This window comes from Eulemur rufifrons, chromosome 4 (genome assembly GCF_041146395.1).
Source record: "Eulemur rufifrons isolate Redbay chromosome 4, OSU_ERuf_1, whole genome shotgun sequence".
Taxonomy (NCBI): Eukaryota; Metazoa; Chordata; class Mammalia; order Primates; family Lemuridae; genus Eulemur; species Eulemur rufifrons.
Window position 1 is genome coordinate 59195521 of NC_090986.1, and position 24480 is coordinate 59220000.

General features: G+C 34.8%; 1 protein-coding gene across 3 annotated transcripts in view; it reads right to left on the reverse strand.

Annotated features, from left to right (window-relative positions):
* Window positions 1-279: 279 nt before the first annotated feature.
* Window positions 280-24480, reverse strand: part of SUGT1 (SGT1 homolog, MIS12 kinetochore complex assembly cochaperone) — a 39315-nt gene continuing 15114 nt past the window's right edge. For all 3 annotated transcript variants that reach the window (XM_069467199.1, XM_069467198.1, XM_069467200.1), the window contains 6 exons: window positions 23165-23187; window positions 21440-21536; window positions 20592-20699; window positions 11592-11682; window positions 8499-8680; window positions 280-405 (listed from right to left, as the gene is read on the reverse strand). In XM_069467199.1, coding sequence (XP_069323300.1) covers window positions 304-405; window positions 8499-8680; window positions 11592-11682; window positions 20592-20699; window positions 21440-21536; window positions 23165-23187 — 603 coding nt within the window. In that variant the 3' untranslated portion in view covers window positions 280-303. The remainder of the gene's footprint in view (window positions 406-8498; window positions 8681-11591; window positions 11683-20591; window positions 20700-21439; window positions 21537-23164; window positions 23188-24480) is intronic.

A 24480-nucleotide genomic window follows, 5' to 3' on the forward strand; every position in this document is an offset into this window, starting at 1 on the left:
AATATACCATTAAAGATCTCTCCACTCCCACAACTAAATAGAATTAATCTATCTAGTAGCAAATGATACTTCATTCAGTTTCAGCATGTCTAAAATCCTTAAGGACAGAAGTGATAAAATGTGATCTTCATTCTTCATTAGACTCTTACAACACTTAAAGGAAAATAATTTTTAAAGCACAAAGAGGTAAAGAGGTATAATCTTTCAAAAAGATATTCAATGTTCGAAATTCAAGAATGCAATATCAATACACAATGGGCATTAGGTGAATATATGCAATACAGTAAAAGCAAATTAATTTATTTAGTACTTTTTCCATTCCATATCATCAGGAGGGTTGATTTCAACTTTTCTTTTACCTACATCAGACCAGTTGGTACTCAAAACTGTACCACCAGACTCCATCTGCAATAAAAAATAAAAGCAGATTAATTTCTGGACCACAGAATATTTTCCTTAAAATGCTACAAGCATAGTCTCAAATACAGGTTATTATATATAGCTCACTATAAACTCCATGGTTTTTATATATATATGTGTGTGTGTGTATATATACAAATAAAAATAACAGAGGTTGGGGGCAGTGGCTTACACCTGTAATCCTAGCACTCTGGGAGGTTGTGGCGGGAGGATTGCTTGAGGTCAGGAGTTTGAGACCAGCCTGGGCAAGAATAAAATCCCGTCTCTACTAAAAATAGAAAAAATAGCCAGTTGACTAAAAATAGAAAAAATTAGTCAGGTGTGGTAGTGCACGCCTGTGGTCCCAGCTACCAGGGAGGCTGAGGCAGGAGGATTGCTTGAGCCCAGGAGTCTGAGGTTGCTGTGAGCTAGGCTGACGTTACAGCACTCTAGCCCGGGCAACAGAGTGAGACTCTGTCTAAATAAATAAATAAAATATATAATAGATTACACACAAAATATATAGCTCAATATAAACTCAAAACAATATTTTTATTTAATCTTAGGCTTTCCAGAGAGTTCCATAAAATCTGAAAAGGAAACTCAGGTAGGAACATCATGTTCACATACACTGCCATAATAAGGTACCATATCCCCCTCTAATAATCAACATAAAAGTATATGTGAAAAAACTACCTTCAAGTGAAAGTAAAATTACAATAGTTCCCAAAGAAAATGAGTGTTGTAATTTCTTTTGCTGAAGACAGTAAAGACCAGGCAAAATAAACTATTTCTATACCAGTTGAACTGAACTTTAAAGGCCTCTACTGTGTACTTCCTCTGTGCCAAACACAAGCAAGCTTACTCTGAATTTTTTTAAAAATCAAGGTACATACATGCAAGTACACAAAGTCAGTGTCTCAGTGAAGAACTGATTACCTATTTACCATTTACTGTATATACCACCTACCAACAACCCTAGTATATTCATAAATATATTTATAAAAAACTTCTGGGCATTTGTTATCTTAATGCAGTAAGAATTCATTGACTTGGATCATGGCAAAGAACAGTGTGAATTATTAAAATCAAAATATTTTTAAATAATCAGTTGTGTTTTTGGCAAATGTATAAAGTTACATACCCTACTATTACACTGGAATCTCAATGTAACCCCACATCCCCCATGCTCTGCCAAGCTCCCTTACATGGGTTTCTTTGCATGGGATGCCCTTCTCCATCCCAGTTCCTTTTGTATCTAGTTACCTTCCAAACATGAAGAGTCACCATCTCTCTACAGCCTTCTTTGACCTCTAATCAGGACTCGATTCTTAAGAGAATTTGTCTTCTGTGTGAGCCTAATTACCATTAACATAACACATATCACACTGCACTGTTGAAATTTAACAATTTGCCTTCTTTTACCTGCTTTCCACCCTTCAACTAAAGCTGAGAGCTCCTCAAAGGCAAGGGGTATATTTTCCTAATATTTACATCCTAGTTCTAAGCACAGTGGCCTGGCACACAGTGGGCTTCAAATAAAATGACTGAATTAAATGTGACAAGTCTGTATAATAAACCACCCCTAAGAAGACCTTCAGTTATAAACCTGAAAGAAATGAATTTAGTTTATAATCTGACCATATTCACTGATAACACTTGTTTCCCCCCCTTTTCCTTACAGACTTGCAGGGCAATTTAGCATTTCCCTCTGAATATTTTGTACATATTGGTCTTTTGTCGCAATTAGGGAAATCACAGAGGACAAAGTCTATTTAGTTTCTTTTGTATTTTCCACAGGACAGAAGTGAGCCCCTGGTATGTTTCAGGTCAATGCTGCCACACAGACAGCTTGTTTTATGGGTACAAACGGTTTGTTTACAATTATCAAAGTTTCTATATGAAAACAGACACACATTCGATAACACATCTTTGATTTAACACACTGCTCTTTCGTCCGGCACACTTTTAAAGTTAAAAGTGAAACTGACTTCCCTTCTGGGAAGATCGAGTGTATGTATGTATTTTGCTTATTCTCCACCAAGTAAAACTAAATACCCTGGACTGTACACAGTACAGGTAAGAAGGTAAGAAGACTCTGATGTCAAAGCATTAGGAAAAGACAGCCTAGTAAGAGAGAAAATTTTTAGACAATTATCACTCTATTCCAGCTTAAACACCACAGAAAACAATGTGGCCTTCATCCCCACCAGGCCAGCACTTAAGGACCTAGAAGGCCCCAATGTGGCCTTAAGAATGCAGGTTCCAGACTTTCACTTTGGTGTAGTGTCAGTGGACACCACACTCTCAGTAGTCAACAGAACTCCCATCCAGTCCCAGCAGTAACAAGGAGACACCCTGGAGCATCAACAGAGGTCAACAGGGTACCTAGACATCTATCTTCACCTGGAAATAAAAAGGTAGCACCTTGCCTTCCCCTGCCAGACTGGTGTCAGAGAGAGCCAACTAAAACAGAAGATTTAAATATGATCCAGAGTGTCAGAATAGAATATGAAAATTTCCAGGTTTCTACTGAAAATCACTTATCACTGGTGGAAAACACCAAGAACGAGGAAGACCTCAAATTAAATAAAAACAAAAAGGTAATTAACAGATGCCAGCATTAAGATGACAAAACCACATGTAAAAATTGCCTGACAATGGTTCATTTGAAAAAGATTATCAGTCATAGTAAAAATGCTTCAACAAGAAATTATAAACTCACTTGGAACCTATGGGGAAAAAAGCTTCCACAAAGAAACAAAAGATATAAAGAACCAAGTTCATGTTTCAGAATTTAAAAATACAATAATTGAAATAAAAAGGTCATGAATGAACTCAAGAGCAGTATAGAGGGGACAGAGAAAGAAGCAGTGAACTGGAAGACAGAACACTATAAATTATCTTACATGAATGACTGAGAAAAAACAAGACTGAAATAAAATGAGTAGAACCCAAGGGATGTGTCGGACAAAAGAGCTAACATTTATGTCATCAGGTACAGGAAGGAGTGGACAAGGAAGGCAGGTCTGAAAAACTACTCAATGAAATAATGGCTGATAATTTCCCAAATCTGGCAAGAGACAGACAGACATAAACCTGTAGATTCAAGAAACTGAACAAACCCTAACCAGAGTAAACCCAAAGAAATCCATGCCAATTCAGAAAGTCTGTCACCAAGAGACCTACCCTAAAGAATGTCTAAAGGAAGTTCTCTAAACAGAAAAGAAACAATAAAAGATGGAAGCTTGCAACATCGGGAAGGAAGAAAGGTAACTAAAAATATGGGTAAATGCAAAAGGGTTTCCTTTTGAGTTTTCTAAATTATGTTTAAGAGTTGAGTAAAAACTGTAACACTATCTTATGTGGTTCTAAATGTTAAGTAGAGAAAATACTTAAGACTGTTATATTATACATGAGGGAGGGTAAAGAGACATAAAGACAGGTGAAGTTTCTATACTTTACTTACGAGCTAATAAAATGACAAGTCCAGTAGACTGTGACAAGTTATGCATATCTAGTATAATATCGAGAACCACTTAAAAAGCTATCCAAACAAGATCCACTAAAAACACCATAGATAAATCAAAATGAAATTCTAAAAACCATTTAGGTAACCCACAGAAAAGCAAAAAAAACAAAACCAGAAATAGAATATAAAACAAAGAATAAAATGGTAAACTTAAGTACTGACATATCCATAATTACATTAAATATAAATGGTCTGAATACAAAAACTGAAAGAGATTGGCAGAGTGTATTTTAAAAAATGACCCAATTACATGCTGTCCATAAGCAACTCACTATAAATAGAATGATATAGGCAGGCTGAAAATAAAATGATGGAACAAGACACATCATGTAAAAAAATAAAAAGACAGCAGAAGTAGCTATATTAATATCAGAGCAAAGAAAATTACCAGAGCTAAAAACAGGGCACTAAATAATGATAAAAGGGCCAATCTACCATGACATAGCAATTATAAATGCTTATGCACCAAGCAACATAAGTGAAAGACGTGAAGTAAAAACTAATAGAACTGAAAAGGAGAAATAAATCCATAAGGATAGCTGGAGACCTTTTCTCAACAATTGATAGAACTAAAGGACAGAAAATCAGCAAGGATATAAAGAATTCAATAAGATCATCAACCAACAGAATCTAACAGACATTTATAGAACACTACATCCAACAGCAGAATACACATTCTTTTCAAGTGCCCATGGAACACACACTTTGAGAGACCAAATCCTGGACAGTAAAACAAACATCAATAAACTTAAAATAATTCAAATCATAACAGAGTGTGTGTTCTCCAACCACAATGGAATAAAATTAGAAGTCAGTAACAGACAACAGGAAAGTCTCCAAACACTTGGAAACTAAACAACACATTTCTAAATAATCCATAAGTCTCAAGTTGATATCAAATTATTGAACTGAATAAAAACAAAAACATATCAAAATTGGTAGGAGACAGCTAAAACCCTGTGGAAAAGGAAATTTTTAGCAAACAGTAGAAAAGATAAAAAGGATCAAAACAATAATTCAAACTTAAATCTGAAGAACCTAGAAAAAAAAATAAACCCAAAAGATAGGAAAAAAATAACACAAATCAGTAAAAATTAGAACAAAAAAATGAGAATAAAGCAAAGAGCTGACTCTTTAAAAAAAAAAAAATTCAGTGAAACTGACAAACCTCTAGCAAGACTGACAAAGAAAAAAAAAAGAGAAGACACACATTACCATTATAAGAATGAAAAGAGATATCACTATAGACCCTGCAGTCATGAAAAGGATAAAGGAGAATACCACATACACTGGCAACTTAGACAAATGGGCCAATTTCAAAAAAAAAACACCCAAAAAACCCACAAACTACAAGTCACCTAACATGAAATACACAATTTGAATAGTTCTATAAAAGCTTTCAGGGTAACTAAATTCATAATTTAAAACCGCCCAAAGACGAAATCTCCAGGCCTAGATTGTTTTACTGGTGAATTCTACCAAATGCTTAAAAAAACTAACACCAATTCTACACAATCTCTTCCAAAAAAATAGAAGAGGATGAACACTTTTTAATTAATTTTATTAAGTTAGTAGTACCCTGATATCAAAACCAGACAAAGACACAACAATAAAAGAAAATTATAGACCAATATCCCTCATGAAAATAGACACAAAAATCCTTAACAAAATTAGAAACAGAATTGGGCAATATGTAAAAAGAATTATACACTATGACAAAGTGGGGTTTATGCAAGGCTGGCTCAATACTCGAAAAGCAATCATATTTATCATATAAAATCATCATATTAACAGGCTAAACAAAAATCATGTAATTATATCAATCAACACAAACCATGTGACCAAAAGTCAACATCTATTCAGGTTTTTTAAAAACTCTGAAAAATAAGAATAGACCTGAACGATGTACAAAATATCTACAGTTAGTATTATACTTAACGGGTGAAAGACTAAAACTCCTAAAATAAGTGAGTTCAGCAGTGTCACAGAATAAAAAAACATTAATAAAACTTAACTGTATATCTAGATACTAGTAACACATACATGAACATCAAAATTAAATATACAACACAACTTACAATCACTCAAACAAAAAAAGATTTAAATAGTCAAGTATAAACCTAACAAAACATGTAGAACTTAAATGCTAAAAACTGCACAATGCTGATTAAAAAAAAAATCAAAGAAGATTTAAATAAATGGATTGGGAAATTCAATACAGTAAAGATGTCAATTTTTTCAAGTTGATATACAGTTTAATGCAATTCCTATCAGGATTTTTCTGTACATACAAAATTATTCCAAAATTTATATGGGAAGACAAAAGAATTAGACTAAACTAAAAATTCTGAAAATGAAGGATAAAGTTGAGGAATGAGTCTGCCCAATATCAGATTTATACAGCTATGGTCCAAGACTGGGACTGACAGAAGAACACACATAGATAAATGGAACATAATGGGGAACCCAGAAATAGACTCACACAAATACGCTCAACTGATTTTTGAGAAAGGTGCAAAAGCAATTCAACAGAGGAACGACAGCCTTTCAACAAACGGTATTAGAGCAACTGAACATACCAGTAGCCCCCGTTCCAAAATGGAATCTTGACTTAAATCTTACACTTTAAATAAAAAACTCAAAATACATCATGGACTTATAAATATAATATGTAAAACAACACTGTTTTTTATTTTTTTAAAAAATAGGAGAAAATCTTTGAGATCTAAGACTAGGCAAAGAGTCCTTAGACTTGACACCAAAAGCATGATCCATCAATGGAAAGATTGATAAATTGGACTTCCATCAAAATTAAATACTTTGGCTCCATGAAAGACCCAGTTAAGAAAATGAAAAGAGGCTGGACGTGGTGACTAACACCTGTAATCCTAGCACTTGGGGAGGCCGAGGCAGGAGGATTGCTTGAGCTCAAGAGTTGGAGACCAGCCTGAGCAAGAATGAGACCCTGTCTCTACAAAAAATAGAAAAAAATTAGCTGGGCACGGTAGTGAACACCTGTAGTCCCACCTACCGAGGAGGCTGAGGTAAGAGGATTGCTTAAGCCCAGGACTTTGAGATTGCAGTGAGCTATGATGACGCCACTGTACTCTAGCCTGGGCAGCAGAGTGAAACACTGTCTTAAAAAAAAAAAAGAAAAAGAAAAAAGAAAACAAAAACAAAACTACACACTGGGAGAAAATATTTGCAAACCACATATCGGACAAAGATTTGCCAGATTAGTGACCACCAGGGACTAAGGAGGGGTGGGGGTGAGGGGAGTACAGCTATAAAATGACAATATGAGGGATCCTTGGAATCCCTGGAAATGTGCTGTATCTTAACTGCTGATATCACAATTGCTATATTGTACTATGGTTTTGCAAGATGTTTCCTTTGGAGGAAACTGTGTAAACGGTACCAGGAATCTCATTTCTTACAACTGCATGTGAATCTATAATTATCTCAAAATAAAATGTAGGCTGGGCCTGGTGGATCACGTCTGTAATCCTAGCACTCTGGGAGGCGAAGGTGGGAGGATGTGAGGCCAGGAGTTTGAGAACCAGCCTGAGCAAGAACAAAACTTTGTCTATACAAAAATTAGAAAAATTAGCAAGGTGTGGTGGTGTGCACTTGCAGTCCCAGCTACTCGGGAGGCTGTGGCAGCAGAAGCAGTTGAGCCCAGGAGTTTGAGGTTGCAGTGAACTATGATGATGCCACCGCACTCTAGCCGGGCCAACAGAGTGAGACCCTGTCTCCAAAAAAAGTTTAATCAAAAAAATTTTAATCACTAGTGAAAAGCACAATCATGACCAGTTATGTATGTAGAATATCTGGGCCAGAACCACATTTATTAACTACATATCAAATTATTAAATAATAATTTTAAGTTTCAACTGTGAATATGAATCCCTTAAAAGAAGAGAGTAACATTTCCAGAGCTACTAGTAAAAGTCAGATGCTTGTATATTGTTCTTCTTCTTCTTCTTCTTCTTCTTCAAGAGATGGGGTCTTGCTATGTTGCCTAGGCTGGTCTAAGAATGAAAATCTCAAAATTTAAGGCCTAACTCAAGTGGTACTTATGCTGTCCTGGCAAAAAGCTTGAATTATCTTAAAGAGGAATTATTAAACCAGTAAATCCTAATGTGTACCTTCTACTTGCCAAACAGTGTTTTTGAAGTTTCTCTTCTATACGCTCCATCTCTGACATCAGGACTACGTATGATTCCAGAAGGTGAACAATGGAAAGTCATTCAGCTACTATGTTATATTCAACTAAGATAACTCCATATCAATCACTGTAACCTTGGTATTTCTTAGCTTTCCAAGTTATAACTCACTGATAAAAAATATTTATTCGGAATAAACCACTTGTTTTTCATCTCTTCCACAAGTATTCAATTTCTTCAACAATTACTCTAAGTTTAGAGTAAGAAGAAATGATCAGAAAAAGCCTATTCAAAGGGTCTCCCAGCTGTAGTACATGCAATTTAGTCTCACATCACCTAATTTTTCTTTTAAAATGTCCAATTTGCTCTCATAATATTTGAGAAAAAATTTATGTTCTTACAAATGATTTGTTCATGGCACGTTTAACTTCATCGGAACCATCTGAATAGATCTGCTGAAATAATTTGTTTAAAGCTGCATCTCCCTCCAACTTCTCATTCTTTTCTTCTTCTTTGATCTCGCCAACCAATTTATCCCAATTTCTTGTATAATGAGATGATGATGGATATAGATTCTTTACATCTATGAAGTAAAAAGAGGCAGAAGTGATTAATCAACATGTTTTGATTATGTCAAGAATATGTAAACTTTGTGATCGTGGTGTACAGAACATCTCAGCTAATAGTTTAGGTCACTGAATTTTATGTTTGCAATAAGTATCCTTCTGATACGTACATCAATAACTAGATTTACATTTTTAAAAGCTGAATCAGCGTAATGTAAAATCTGGGAATTTCTTTTGAGCAAAGTTAACTCAATAAAGCACAAACTTTGGCACATCACACAAAATTAGATTAAAAACATATTTCATGGTAACGGGAAATTGGATGAAAATATGCAGCAACTTTTATAGTTACAGAAAAGTTGCAAAAATAGTAACAATTCTAAAAATAAAAGTTCTTTTTTAAAAGAAGATGCTTAAGAAATTTATTTTTAGATAAGATTTTAATATATGTTAAACTGTGGCTTTTTAAAAGGTATTTATGTATTTTTCTGAGTAGAAATAAACTGAAAATATAATCATTCATATTACAGTGAGTTAAGACTCCATCCTCTCCCCACACTAAAAACGTAAGATTATTTCAATAGGACAACAATAAGGAATTCCTCAATGTTAAAAAATACTACTTGATAATCTAGAGTTCAATGCCCACATCACGCACACATAGAAAACAACGGTATTTATAGGGCACACTGGGACTGCTCCAAAGACCAAGGGCACCAAGATCTTGGCACAGAAATAATTTAAAAATAACTAACTGACCTACTAGCTCTAAGAACAGCTCTGTTCATGGTCCAATGAAAATATAGTAACAGGCACAAATGTGAGCCACACATATAGTTTTAAATGCCTTATAGCCACGTTACTAAAACAAACACAAAAATCAGGTGAAATGCATTTTAATGCATTAAACCAACTTTCTCCCTCCCTGCCCAACCCCCTCAAAACAAAATTAAAAACTCCAACACCACCCTGCAGTTTTATTAAGGGCAAGTATATTGTTTTAAAAATTCTACCCACCTACCCTCTACTAGAAATCCCTCTGTATTTATACATTCACACTAGTAGCCAAAGAAAACAAAAAATGCATGCCATTGTAAGTTAAGAGACTGGGAAACATGAATTTAATTAATCCTAATGTTGACTCCCAGAAAGGATGGAAACAGAGGTTTTAATCTCCATTTTACAGATAAGAAAGCTGGCCCAGATAGGTTAAGTGACTTGTCTTTATCTGTAGCCTTCAGCTTGCAGTACATAGGAATTTGACAAGCATATTAATTCCTTATAAAAACATAACAGGACAAGAAAAATTGCACCTTGAATATCTACAGGTGTTAAGTTTACAAAAAACTTGATAACTATAACACTAAAAAACTTGATCTTTAATCTCAGAAAAACTTTGACACCTGGAGATGAAATGAGAGGTGAGTAATCTAACTTCCTTGATCACTCATTACAATGTCAAATAACTGTACAGATATGTCAGCAGAGACTGCTTCCATTGTCAGAAAATGACACAACAAGCAGTATCACACAAGGGATTAAGAGTGGAACTGACCCAGACTGTGAAGACCTGGATTTTAGTCCTGCATAATGAGAACTTCTGGGTGACCTTTGGCAAGATGCTTAACCTTTCTGAGTTTATAAAGTAGGAGGAATGTAATATGGGCTGCCTATTATATAGGGCAGTTTTTAGAATTCAGTGAGATACTACATTTAAAACAAATAAAAACAAAACAAAACAAAAAAAAAAACAAAACCAAAACTCTGTGCTATCTATAAACCTCAGTCCAAAAATCTTTAGGATTCAGTACCAAGAGAAGCATACAACATCTTTACTATGTTTTCCAATAAAGTATGATGCAGACACTTAATTGAATACCTTAAATATCAACTAGAACTATTTCAGTCCTTAAAAAACATCTGTTGGTGTCAGTATCCCAGTTTTGCTAATATACTATAGACTAGTTAAGCTGTTATCATTGGGAGAAGCTTGGTAAAGGGTACATCAGAACTCATTTCTGCAACTTCTGTATGAGTTTTAAAATGTAACTCAATAAATAATCACACACACAAATGATGTGCTGAATAACTAACTTGGTGTTTTCTAAAAGATGCCACAAGGGAATATGTTTAAAAGGGAATATGTTATAAAAAAAAGTCAAAATCTGCAAGTAGCCAAGACAAAATGCTAGCTTGTTTCAGTTATCAAATCAGACCATTACCTCTAATAATCAAAAAGAAATTTCTCTCCATTCATAAATGAGGCTATTGCCATAAACTACAACCTTAAGTTGTAGTTCTAAGAGTGACCTGCAAATTTATCCATTTGAAAAATGCTTATCTGTTTATAACATAGCTTAAAATTGACCTCAAAGTTGTCTGTCTTAACCCTAGTTTTCTACCCTTCTCGTAGGCTTTTCTAAGGCCTTATTACCTGTTTGTATCCAGCTCTAAATTAGCAATATAGTGAAATAGGCTAGACACTTTACTCTGTGAAGCCCTGAAATTCCAGGAAACTAGAGACAATATTAGAAGGAATAGTAAGAAATAAATCAAGAGAGGGAGAGGGCAGAGAGGGAAATATATCAGCAGGATAAATTAACTTGCTGCCCAAAAAGCAGCAACAGGAAAGGCCAATACACAAAAATAAACAATCTCCAACTGATATTATAAACTTGACATGGTAAAGAATAAATTCCAAGTCCCTCTGGGATTTTGCTGCCATTTGTATGTATTCTTAGGAGCTTAAGAAGTTTGAGCCTTCAGAAGAAAGACTACTTTGTATTCATCACAGAGCAACCTTATTATACTCAATGTATCTTATCTTGGGAACATAAATAATGAAAGTAGAAAGAATGCTCATTACTATTTAATTTCAATTACACAACACAATATGAATTTAAAGCTCATCAAGACCAGAAAACAAACCTGCTATGAACTGTTTTGGCTTAGACACATCTCCTTGCCCCTCTAGCGTTTCCCATCGCACAGCCTCTGGCTTTTTCATTTTAATTTCAATCTGGAGGAAACACCAAATAAAATCCATTATTCAATGTAAAATACACAATACAGTAAAAAATGCAATTGTCTTAAGTCATCAAAGTTTTATAAGAATTAATAGTGTCTTGAACAGTTTTTTTAAATTATACAAGGTTAAATTTGAAGGAATTATGAAACATTTATTTTGTTTCTACACTTAAAATTCACCCTTCAAAAAACAACATACAGACTATACAAGCTACAATTAAGAAGAGTCTTGAAATCTATGGTTTTTTCCTTCTAGAGCAGTGTTCTCAACCAAGAGGATTCTGCCACCCTGGGGACATTTGGCAATGTCTGAAGACACTGCTGGCTGTCCTAACTAAGGAGAGAGCAGGGGTGGTACTGACATCTAGTGAATAGAGACCAAGTATGCTACCAACCATCCTATAATGTACAGGGCAGCCCCCCACAACAAAGAATTATCCAACCCAAAATGTCAATAATGCCATCACTGAGAAATCCTGTTCTAAAAGAATTACTGTATTTACATGTGCATTAATTTGTTTTAGAATGGAGAAATTTCATTGTATAAACATAATTAATGCTGACATTTTCACATTCATTCATTCAACGAATTATTACTAAACATCCACTATGAGAAGTATAGTCTTCAGAACTAGGGGAGATTTTAAAAATATTAAAGACACAATCTTTGTCACTTGGAAGTATTGAGATACTTCAAGAGAGTTAGTGAAGAGGCAAATAAATGTTCTATAAGCTCGAGAGAGATCATACCTGCTTGTGAAGAGGAAAGATTTCACAGCACCTTGAAGGGCTTTGGGGGATAGGAGCAAGAGTGGAAGGGGTGGGTCTACAGAGGCAAAAGGAATGGCCCAAACTTGGAGCTCTAGGGTATGAAAGGATACAGTGCATCAGAGAGTACAGAGAAGACCAATTTGCCTCAGGTCCAGGATTTATGTCAGAGCAGTGAAAAATACAGATGGAAAAAGAGGTAGAAGGCTGACTATGAAGAGCTTCAGACTAAGTTCACTTATTAAAATGAAAAGTTAATGGCATCCTAATAGCATCTAAATCAAGGCTGGTCCCCTAGAGCCTACCCTTGGCCCTAAAACACACTCACACAGTGTTTATACATAACCTTTTGTTTTCCTTATTCACGTAATGCTCTCACTCCCATTTTTAGCCTGGCAAAAATCAGCACTTTTAGTGCAAATATTAAAGTACACACGATAATAAACATATGAATCAAATTAGAATTTTATATTCTAATATCATATCTACGAAAAGGATCATTATTCTTGTAAATAAGAAAAAAAAAGAAAAAAATCAGGCCGGGCGCGGTGGCTCACGCCTGTAATCCTAGCACTCTGGGAGGCCGAGGCGGGCGGATCGCTCAAGGTCAGGAGTTCGAGACCAGCCTGAGCAAGAGTGAGACCCCGTCTCTACTAAAAATAGAAAGAAATTATATGGACAACTAAAAATATATATATAGAAAAATTAGCCGGGCATAGTGGCGCATGCCTGTAGTCCCAGCTACTTGGGAGGCTGAGGCAGGAGGATCGCTTGAGCCCAGGAGTTTGAGGTTGCTGTGAGCTAGGCTGACGCCACGGCACTCACTCTAGCCTGGGCAACAAAGTGAGACTCTGTCTCAAAAAAAAAGAAAAAAATCAAAAGACAGATTTGACACCCCCCCCTTCCCCCGGGCCAAAAAAAAAAAAAAAAAAAGGCCCCTTGACTTCTTTATATCAGATAACTCATTTAAACCAGCAATTTCTAATTTCTGGTAATCTTTCTACCTGCACTTAGAAAGATAACACTCAAAATTTGTATTTTAAAATACCTTAACAAAGCTGTAACGGAGAAACCTGCTAATAATTTTAATCAGACATGGAGTGATGGTACCTGGAATATGTGGTCTATGAATGTTTATTTTTATTTAAGAGCACAGAAATGTAACAATTGTTTTCATGATTAAAAAAAAACATGAAAACCATGAAACAAATGTCACTGGGGCAAGAACAAAGAGTATAGATAGCATCGTTAATGTAATTTACATGCTTAAATTCTCTTTATATATAAAAAATAAATACATCAAAATAATCTCTAGAATTGTCTAAAGTGAACTATGATTAATTTTTATAAGGTAAAATACTACCAATGTTTTCTCATACATAGTATTAAGTGACAGTACTCTGGTTACTTTGTCACCTCTGAGATATTTATCAAAAGGGGAGAGAAATCCAAAGACTAGCAATGACACAGCAACAGTTACTGAAAAGCGCTATTAATGTGATCCTAAATTTAAAACTGCATCTTACTCCTTTAATTTTCAACTCTTCTGGAAATGACGGCCTGGAAAGCAGTGTGTACATCATCACACTAAACTTGGCCACAGTGCACCAAATATTTACACTTCATGTTCCTGTCCTATGTATGCACTGTCTATAAAAAGTTCGTTGTTTCAAAGAATAGCACAGATTATCATTCACATCTACTGAAAGCTACTATAACCTGAGTAACTGTGTAGTACGAACAAAGAGGACTTTATTTATAAAACCAAAGTCAAAGCTCTTAGTAGCAACCTGTTTCAGCCGAGACAAGCTGACCTGAACTTAAAATTATACTTAACCCATTCGTTAAAATAGCTGCATGTAATAAACCATTTTAAAAAGGTAAAAAAAAAAAAGAGAGATTGCAGGGACCAATTTTCTATGAATTCATTTTTACACCTACTTCACTTTCAATGCTTGAACACAGCTTTTTAAAATAAAGTTTTAAGCCTTGATGATTCTGGCAAATAATTCTGGACTTATCACTAGTCCAATCTCAGAGGTTTCTATTGCCACCATTAATAAACCACTCTATTTTCATTTAAGTCAAAAACACCTTAAAAGTTAACTTAAAACTGATAGTTTGTTTGTTGAATCTTGCTCTCATATGCATGGGGAAGGTTTTCATGGTGCCATAGTAACACAAAGCAGTATCCACAGGTTATTTATACGAATCCCTACTGTGCTGGATCGCTAGCTCTTAACATTATATTGATTACCATCCACTTTAAGGTCTCCTCTGCATAGCAGAGAGTTTATTAACTTTATCCAATGAAGGAACTTCAGATTTAAAGAGAAGTCATTACTCCTAAGCAATCAAGTAAGATCCAACTTACCACTACACACTGACATGAAGGGATCTTTCCCTGAGACTAAATAGCTGTGGCAATTTATTGGCAAACTTTTGAGAATTATATGCTTCGAGGTCTGCAGTCATTAAGTAATTGTTCCCCTAATCTTCAGAATGCAGCCTTCGCAACGTTCTCTTACTCAGCTCTTTCCACATTTATTTTTTTCATTTATTTATTTGAATATATTCATGCGATACAAGTGCAATTTTGCTACATTCATATATTGCAATATAGTGCTTCCATGTTTCTGCATATTTAATTGCTGTATCAAATCCCTCTGTCTTATAACAGAATAGCTCAGTCTTCCTGAGGCCAGACTAATACATCTACCTTCTTTTATATTCAAATCATTTTTTAAAATGCAAAAGATGGTGATGAATCATCTCATTTCAAACATTTACTGAGTGCCTACTCTGAGCCAGGCACTGCACTGTTATATAAGGACAGAGCCTGTTCTTCCTAAATTAATCAAGAGACATTCTCATAAACAAAACAATTCTAGTATGTGTTGTGTAGTGACAGACTACATACTGGGAAATATCAAGTTATCCAGAAAGAAGTATGCTAAAATGTCATCATGGTGAGTCTGATTCTCCTTTATCTTTTCTAAATTTCTGATGATATCCTATGATATGTACTTATTGCTTTTATAACCTGAATAAAACTCTCATCAGGATAAAATAATAAGGACAACAGCAGTAACATTTACTGAGCACTTATTACAAACCCCATGCACTAAGTGCTTCACATACATCATCTCACTTAATAGAACCACCACATAAAAGGAGATTACTTATCCACATTTTAGAGATGAGGGAGTCCAGGGATGAAATAACTTGCAGGAAATGCCTTTTTCGGCTATAATTTTTACTTATTTCCTCAGAAATAAGCAGGGGTTGAGAACAAGACCAAAAAAATCAGTTGTGTAATTAGAGAAGAGTCACAAACAGGTGTCATTTGTTGGATATATGAGCATAAGCAAGTAACTTAATCTCAGTGAGAATAATAGGGCCTACCTACTGTACAGGGTTCCTATGAGAATTAAATGAGACTATGTATGAAAAGAATATAGCACTGGGACAGGCGCGGTTCTCACGCCTGTAATCCTAGCACTCTGGGAGGCCGAGGCGGGTAGATTGTTTGAGCTCAGGAGTTCGAGACCAGCCCGAACAAGAGCAAGATCCTGTCTCTACTAAAAACAGAAAGAAATTATATGGACAACTAAAAATATACATAGAAAAAATTAGCCGGGCATGGTGGTGCATACTTGTAGTCCCAGCTACTTGGGAGGCTGAGGCAGGAGGATCACTTGAGCCCAGGAGTCTGAGGTTGCTGTGAGCTAGGCTGACGCCACGGCACTCTAGCCTGGGCAACAGAGTGAGGCTCTGTCTCAAAAAAATAAATAAATAAATAAATAAATAAAAAATATATATATATATATCACTGTGTCCGGCAAATAACCGACAAATTAATGCTTTTATCATAATCTTCATCATCATTATCGTCAGCTGAAAAACCCGGGTTTTCCATCTGAGTTCAGTTTCTCTCCCTATAAACTAGGAATAAAAATACCTATACCATGCAGTAATTTTGAGAATTATGTGATATAATACATAATATAGCATCTGGCATATGATAAAACAGTCAAAACAACTATTGTAACTCTTCACAGGTCAAACAATATGGGACTGGCTAAATAAGCTACTGTACATGCATATAATAAAATAATTTGCTGTAGAATATTTAAGGGCATGATAAAAATATCCACCATGCATGATTTAAGTTTAAAAAGACAGATACTATGAGCCAGGCGCAGTGGCACATGCCTCTAATCCTAACTGTTCCGGAGGCTGAGGTGGGAGAATCGCCTGAGCCTAGGAGTTAGAGACCACCCTGGGCAACAGAGTGAGACGTCATCTCAAAAGAAAAACAAACCAAAAACCCAGATAGTATCTACAGTAAAATCCTTCTTTTAAAAATATTTTTACTTCCCATGATTCCAGGGCTTCATATTTTATATTGTATGATACAGAAAAATTACTTTGACTAAAAATAGGACTATAAGAACATCCTGCAAGGGCAAATTTACCCCAAAGGACTGAGAATTCTTATTCTTAAAGGAAATGAGTATGAATTTTTAAAATGAACATAGTATAGCTACTAGTCACAATTGTGACAAGAGAAAATTGTCATGAAATTAACAAGATGGAATGAAAGAAACACTACAGTTTAATTTTTTTAAAAAATGGGTTAACAGGTGGACATGAAAGCTTATATTTAATAAAATGTAGAAATAACTATCAGATACTGAAAAAATATGAATTCTACTCAAAAACGTTAGATATTACATTGTGAAATATTTAGTTAAGTAATGCTATTTTGGTTGGGCTCAGTGTGGCTCACACCTGTAATCCTAGTACTTTGGGAGGCTGAGGCAGGAGGATTGCTTGAGGCCAGGGGTTTGAGACCAGCCTGAGGAACATAACAAGACCTCATTCTCCACAAAAACAACACAAAAATTACCCAGGCATTGTGTCATGCACCTATAGTCCCAGCTACTTGGGAGGCTGAGGCAGGAGGATTGCTTGAGCCCAGGAGCTGGGGGTTACAGTGTTCATGTTAACTTGCTCCTGCCTGGGCAACAGAGCAAGATACTGTCTCTTTAAAAAAAAAAATAATAATAATAATTCTGTAACAGGTCCCATGTACAAATTTTAATACCCTCAACTAATGACCTTCTGAGTGGTTTCCCAGAAATGGTGGATTTTCCCCAAGACAAAGGAGCTGAGATGCTGAAGGCCCCAGGACAGACTTCCTGAAGCCAAGATTCACCATCCCCCACAACCTGCCCCCCAAGCAGGTAGAGCTACACCCCAAGGCAGGTGGCCCTTCTCTTAAAAGCCCAGTATCTCCCTTAGAGACAGGATTTGAGGCAGCTTCTCTTGTTCTCATCAGTTGTCTTAAAAATTCCTTTCTTCCTTGGCAATTCTCCTTGTCTCAATTAGAGGAAGTGTGAGGAAGAATGGGATCTAGGCTGAAAACCCCTTGCAGTTTAGACATTTCACTAATTTAAGGGCCTTACCTCTTCCTATTTTCATCACAAATTATATTTCACTCAAATTAGTAACATTTAACCATGGCTACAGGTGGATATGCAATATTAATTCAACCTTGAAGGTGGGAAAGAAAATAGGATTCTCCAAAGCAAATAGCCCTCTTAAGCTGCAGATTTTACAGAATCTCTAATTTTAAGCAGATTCCCCTAAGCAAAATGTACCCTTTTTTCAATTCACACAGACTCAAGACATCTCAACAGAAATACATTCAAGACATTTACATACATGAAAAACAAATTATTTCAGTACTTTTCCCTGTCAGGGTCATCACTAAGCCTCAGTAACCCAGATAGTTTATTTTCAATATTTTAACATTGTCTCCCTCTGCTGTACAAAAAAAGAATTCAAAGATTTCATCATTTATTTCTCTTAAGATACAATTAAGAAAAATTCTTCCAATGTTTCCTATAAAATACAGATTAAAAGGTAGAAGTTTTATATATATGTATGTATAAAAATGTGGATCTTCCAGGGTCAAGACAAGAAAAATAATCATCCTTTAGAATACATTCTTAGAATCTAAGTTCTTCAAACCAGAACTTAGAAAATCCTAAGCAAAGCAGCACTAGTTTTGGTTGGCAGTCAGAAGTAAAAGTATTGTCTCCTGGGCTAGGCTGAACAATTTAGTACTTAGGGAAAGCATTTAAAGTCCATGAACCTCAGTTTTTTTCCCCCTACCTGTAAAACTAAGACAATGTCATAGGTCTAATATCAGAATCCAACCGAGATTCATTAATAAAACAAATATTACTGAGCACCCCCTATGTATAATGCACAGGGAGAGAGCTGCCAATTTAGCAAATAAAAATGCAGCACAGAAAATATTTACGCTAAAAAATTATGCATTGTTTTTCTGAAATACAAACTTAACTAGGCATCCTGTGCTTTTTTTGGCAACCCTACCTGGGGCACACACAAAGACACAAGACATGCTTCTTATCCTCAAAAGACTTACATAGGTACAAGGAATATAAAATGTATATATAAGCAAAGAACTATACAAGGAAGAAAAGTGGTTATGCAGCATTTAAAGGAAAAGGGACAAAAAAAGCAAATTGGGAACACAGTAAGGTGGGTTGAGGAACGGTTAAAAACAAGAAACACTAGGAGAATAAAAGCAAGAGATTAGACTACTTAATTACATCCTCAACTCACTCTAGCCATACAGATGCGTGCATTTAACACATATACTATGTTTTTCCACAAGTACATGGGGTGGCTCAGTAATATACGTTCTTAAATCATTTATCATCTATTCATACAAATCAATTTACATTTAAATTACTTCAAATGGACATGGATTAACAATCTCTTGATAGAAATATACAAAAAAATGAAACTCATAATTTTCTGACCTGCCTCATTCTCAAATCTTCCTAGAGTTTTGTGCTTGATTAAATTCTATTAAGCAAATTCCTCACTTATGTGGATAGGGCCAGTGACAGACTAAAATCCTGATAAGATTTCATCCCTTTTCTCACTTTGTATTGTCCTAAGCAGCTGTTTCATAAATCTGCTTCATTAACTACCAGCTTTGTTCTTGGCAATCTTCAAATAAATAGGCAGATCTTTTCTAATTAGATGCAAAAAAGTACTTCTATACTTTGCACTTCCTGCTCCAATCCTGTGCAGCTGTCCTCTTCTTTCTGCAGGCCCAGTCACCATTCTTCATGACACAGGCTGACCCTGATCCTGTACCATGATAGGAAACCTCACATGTTCTTAGAACTTAAACATAGCATAATATGCTGTAGGATGTGTATAAAAAAGATGTGATAATGGAAAAAGCCTACCTATAGCATTCATTCCCATTAACTCATTTATCAAACACCTACACACAATTTTACAGCTGAAAGGCTTTCTTTCGGAGCTCATTTGGCCTACATCCCTCATTTCACAGATGATGAAAATTTAGTCCTGTAATCATTTTGTGATGAGACTAAATTCACAGGACAAGCAAAAAGTCATAGAGTCAGATTTGATTTTCAGTTCAGTACTTTTCCCACTAAGTTGTACCAATACCTATATCTTTTGAGTGAGAGTTAAATATTTGGTAAATATTAATTTCATTGTATATTTTTACTTCTTTTTGAAAATATAAAGGAATCTAAAAATTACAGTTACTGAAACTATAAATTATTATTCCCTCATAGTAAAGTAACCTAAAATTCAGCTTAATTAAAAAACAAAACAAAAAAGCAGATTCATCTTTATAGTAGCTTATATTTTGAAATGCATGAGGTAGGTGAGAAAAGTATTTGTACATCAAACAGACCAAACGGACAAGTTCAAGAGCAAAGACGTTGTCAGTATCCAATCTTAACAGGCTAATTTTTATATCTAGCCTTTTTTTTTTAAATCCTCCTTAATGAAAAGTATTACTTATCTTAATAAAGTGCACAAATATCACACAAGCTAAGCAGGTATTTATACTTTATTGTACTAGTATTCTGGGGATAAAAGAACCCTGGTACTCAAAAATTATCATTTTTATTTACCTGTCCCTTTTAATTTAAAAATACGTGGCTGGAAGGATATACAAGTTTATTAATCACATGGGTAATTAGTTCACCAGTATTTCTATATTCTGAAAATATTATTTGTGATAATCTTTTTGAGTTGTCTTACCTTTGTTGAAAGTACTTTAAATGTGCTCTGTTCTGGTATTATAGGATAAAGAAGTCTGAGTTTCAAATTGTAATCCTCTCCAGATGAAAGTTTCACCAAAGCAGACAACTAATGAACATAAAATAATCACATTTTGTAAATTTATATATGATGGGTAAAATACTTAATGTGACTAATATAGAACTTCAATAATGTTACAAATTATTTTAAACACTTTATATGAAATGTCAAAATAATATTTTTTTCCCAAACTGGCATCATTCAGGTGATTTCTCATATGCATAAACAGCAGAAAAGAATGTTTCATAAATTTATCACATATTTAACATTTAAATCTCAAGAAAACAAAATACACGAGTAAAATCATAGAGTATATAACAAAAAGAAACTATTCATATACAAAACATAATTCTACCACTACCACTCAAATTATCTATCATGAGGTTCTCTACTAAATCATTAGAAACCAAGTTATTAAAAGTCATACTCATTTAACATGGTTAGTAAATTCTAAGACATGCATAAATCAAAGAACTAGACCTTTTTCATGAAGTATACCACACAAGTATTACCAAATCACATTATCTTACTAATGTCAACCAAGTTCTGTTTTGAATTCCACATTTAAAGAAAAAAATGTATACCTAGCTATAACCTACAGCATACACATTCTTATCTCAAAACTTAAAATGACTCAAACTTAAAAGCAATCTTCAGATTTTATTCAGCATTGTCCATATTATCTCAGGAAGAAATGGCATACATCTGATAAACTGCTTTAGATTATTCTGCAATATGCCAAATTTGTAAACAGAATTTAATCTCAATATAAAAAATGGTTCCAAGACCTCTTTTTCTGAAAATTCCACATTTACATCATTCTTCTGAACATTCTTGATCATAAGTGTAACGATTACTTGCGATTCTGTTTGATACCAGTCATACCTATTTAAGAAAAAAAAGAAAAACTTAAAATAGCACTTTTAATTTTCTTAAAGTTGTTCATCAAAATAAAAACTAGTCTGATAAACAACGAGAGCTCCACCTTGAGGAACAAAATAGCAAAGTAGCTGTTGATTCACAGAAACAATTTTCTATAACTAATTTTTCTTGTTCTGTACTAAAAGAAAAAACCCAGTAAGGTAGATGTGGTGTCCAAACTTTCACAGTTGACCTAAATACTTACATGATTTTCTGGGTTCTGACTTACATCTCTAATATTGCTGTGCTCAAGCTAATACTAAGATGAAATTTGTTCTAAACAACAGTTATATACCATCAACAGAGCTTTATACTCTCATTTCAAACGAATACTAAAGATGAAGCAAACATTTCTATCCCTATTTTATGGAAGAGAAAACTTAAGCTCGGAAAGGTGAAGCAATCAGCCAGTCAGCAGCAGTGGTACACTGGATCTAAGTCAGCCTGAGTCAACACTCCAAGCTCTTTTAACTGAAGCTGGAAGCATACTTGAGTAGAGGGAACAAAAGCAAATGAGCCAAAATTAAAATAACAGAAGTTTAACTCATTGTGTCAGGCACGTTATATACAATACCTTCCTACAATCTGAAGGTACACGGGAAGACTAATGTGTCTAGAAGATTCTCATTATGTGTACCTTTTGAACTGAAACCTCTAACAATGTAGACTTTCAAATTAGACTAGACTATAAGTCTAGTCCTTGAGAGCAGAGCTATTTATCTATCCTGCCACTACTACATTCTCAGACCAAGCACAGTGTCTGCTACACAGTACATTTATAAAGTGTTAGATTACTTTATGCTCCAGACACCTTAATTATTATTTAATGGTTAAGTGCCCTACCCCTGCTGCTGCTAGGGCAAGCCAAAGTTCCTTGTCTACTAGATACCTGGAGTTTCATCCTGTATCATGTATCCTGTAACATGAACAAATTGTTTTAAACTTTCCAAGCCATTTTAGGTAATTATATCAAAAAGCAGCCTTGATTAAAGAAATGAACCTCAAGAGCCTCAGTTTTCCTTTGAAAATAAGTGAGGATGCAAAGCTCCAGATCAATGGCTTGTGTTTCTTTCTGTTACAGTCCTAAGAATACAAGTTGTACACATGGCTAATGAATAATTAAAAATAAAATCAAAGCCTTGCCAATTGCTTATTCATTATTGCAACTGCTGCCTTCAGCAATATTAACTTTTAACTCACACACAATGTTCCTATGAAAAATTTACTCCAAATATAAAAGGCAGGGCAAGTTACAATTCTGTTAAGCCTACTACTAACCTATTTACCTGTGTAATAACATCAATTTAACTGGAAGAAACTCTCTTTAATATATGGAAAAGTGACATAATATGGAACCAAGTGAAGTAACTATAATGATGAGAAATGATATGAATTTAACATAAGTAAAACCACTAATACTGATCCTTAAAACAGTCTTAAAATTAGTTTTACATAGTGTATAACAATTTTAGAAAACAAAACAAGAAGCATTTGAAATCATACAGTATGGACTTGCTTACTATTAAACTGCACAGCTTTCCCCCCTTTAGGCTTATTTATCATGTATCATTTCGTGAAAAAGAAACACTTACTTGATTTTTGACTGATGAGTCTGCTGAGATGTAGACTGATTTTGGCAAATTGAAAGAGAAAGATTTTTACAAGTTAGTTTAGCAAATGGTATATTAAAATGCATGTATTATTAATTTACTCAGCAATAATGTTATTTTGATATGGAATAATTACATGAAAGCTTTCTTCAAAAATAAAACACAGTAACTGTAAAATAATACATCTTCACCAAAAAAAAATCACAATATTCAGCATTTTAATAATTTTACTAGTGTCAATTTCAAAAAAAGGTTTTTCTAAAATAAAAGTTTAAATGACAGAAAACTTTCTAAAGGTATGGTTGGAAAAGGTTACTTATATAAAATGTCCAGTTCTAAGATTCAGGAACTCCCTATACTAAAAATAACATTAACGTTAACCTTTTGTTTTGTTTTGGTTTTTCATTATCATTTTTTTGAGACATAGTCTTGCTCTTTGGCTCAGGCTAGACAGCAGTGGCATCATCATAGCTCACTACAACATCAAACTCCAGTGCTCAAGCAATCCTCCTGCCTCAGCCTTCAGAGTAGCTGGGACTATGGCATGTATGACCATGCCAGCTAATTTTTCTATTATTTGTAGCAGAGTCAGCCTCCTGAGTAGCTGGGATTATAGGCTACTGTGAGCCACTGTGCCTGGCAGCATGAATATTTTAAAAACCATTTTTAATTTCACCTGATCAGCCTAAATCAAAAGAAAAAAAAAACATTTTTAGGAAATGGAGCATAACTTTCAGGCTTAACAATGATGTCAAACAATGCTCTGGACACCTGTAAAGGAACATTTCCATGGTGGCTTCCTAATAATGTCTTATTTCATTTATAGCCTCTCTGCAACATATATACATCATCCATCAAGAAAAAAAGTTAACTCCTGACCAATCTACACTTTACTAAACTACATATGCACCTGTTAATACTATAAATCTAAAGAACTTGTCCTGAGTCATAGGTGGCCTCTAAGCTGTCCCTAAACGTAAACGGAAGAACTGGGGTTTGGAGTCACACACAGTGCCTTGTGCCTGAAGTCCCAGCTAGTCAAGAGGCTGAGGCGGGAGGATCACTTGAGCTCAGGAGTTCAAGGGTAGCCTGGGCAACATATGAGACCTGAGAAATGAAAGAAAGAAAAGAAATGGGTTTTGGAGCAAGGGAATAAGTAAACAAACCACTCTAGAAATCTAACTCAGAATAACCCTCCAGTATTGAGGATTGAGAAATACCTGAATCCAGACGGTATCAAATAGAGACACTAACTAGAACAGATTATTCTAGTTCATCCTGGTACTGGTATAAAACTA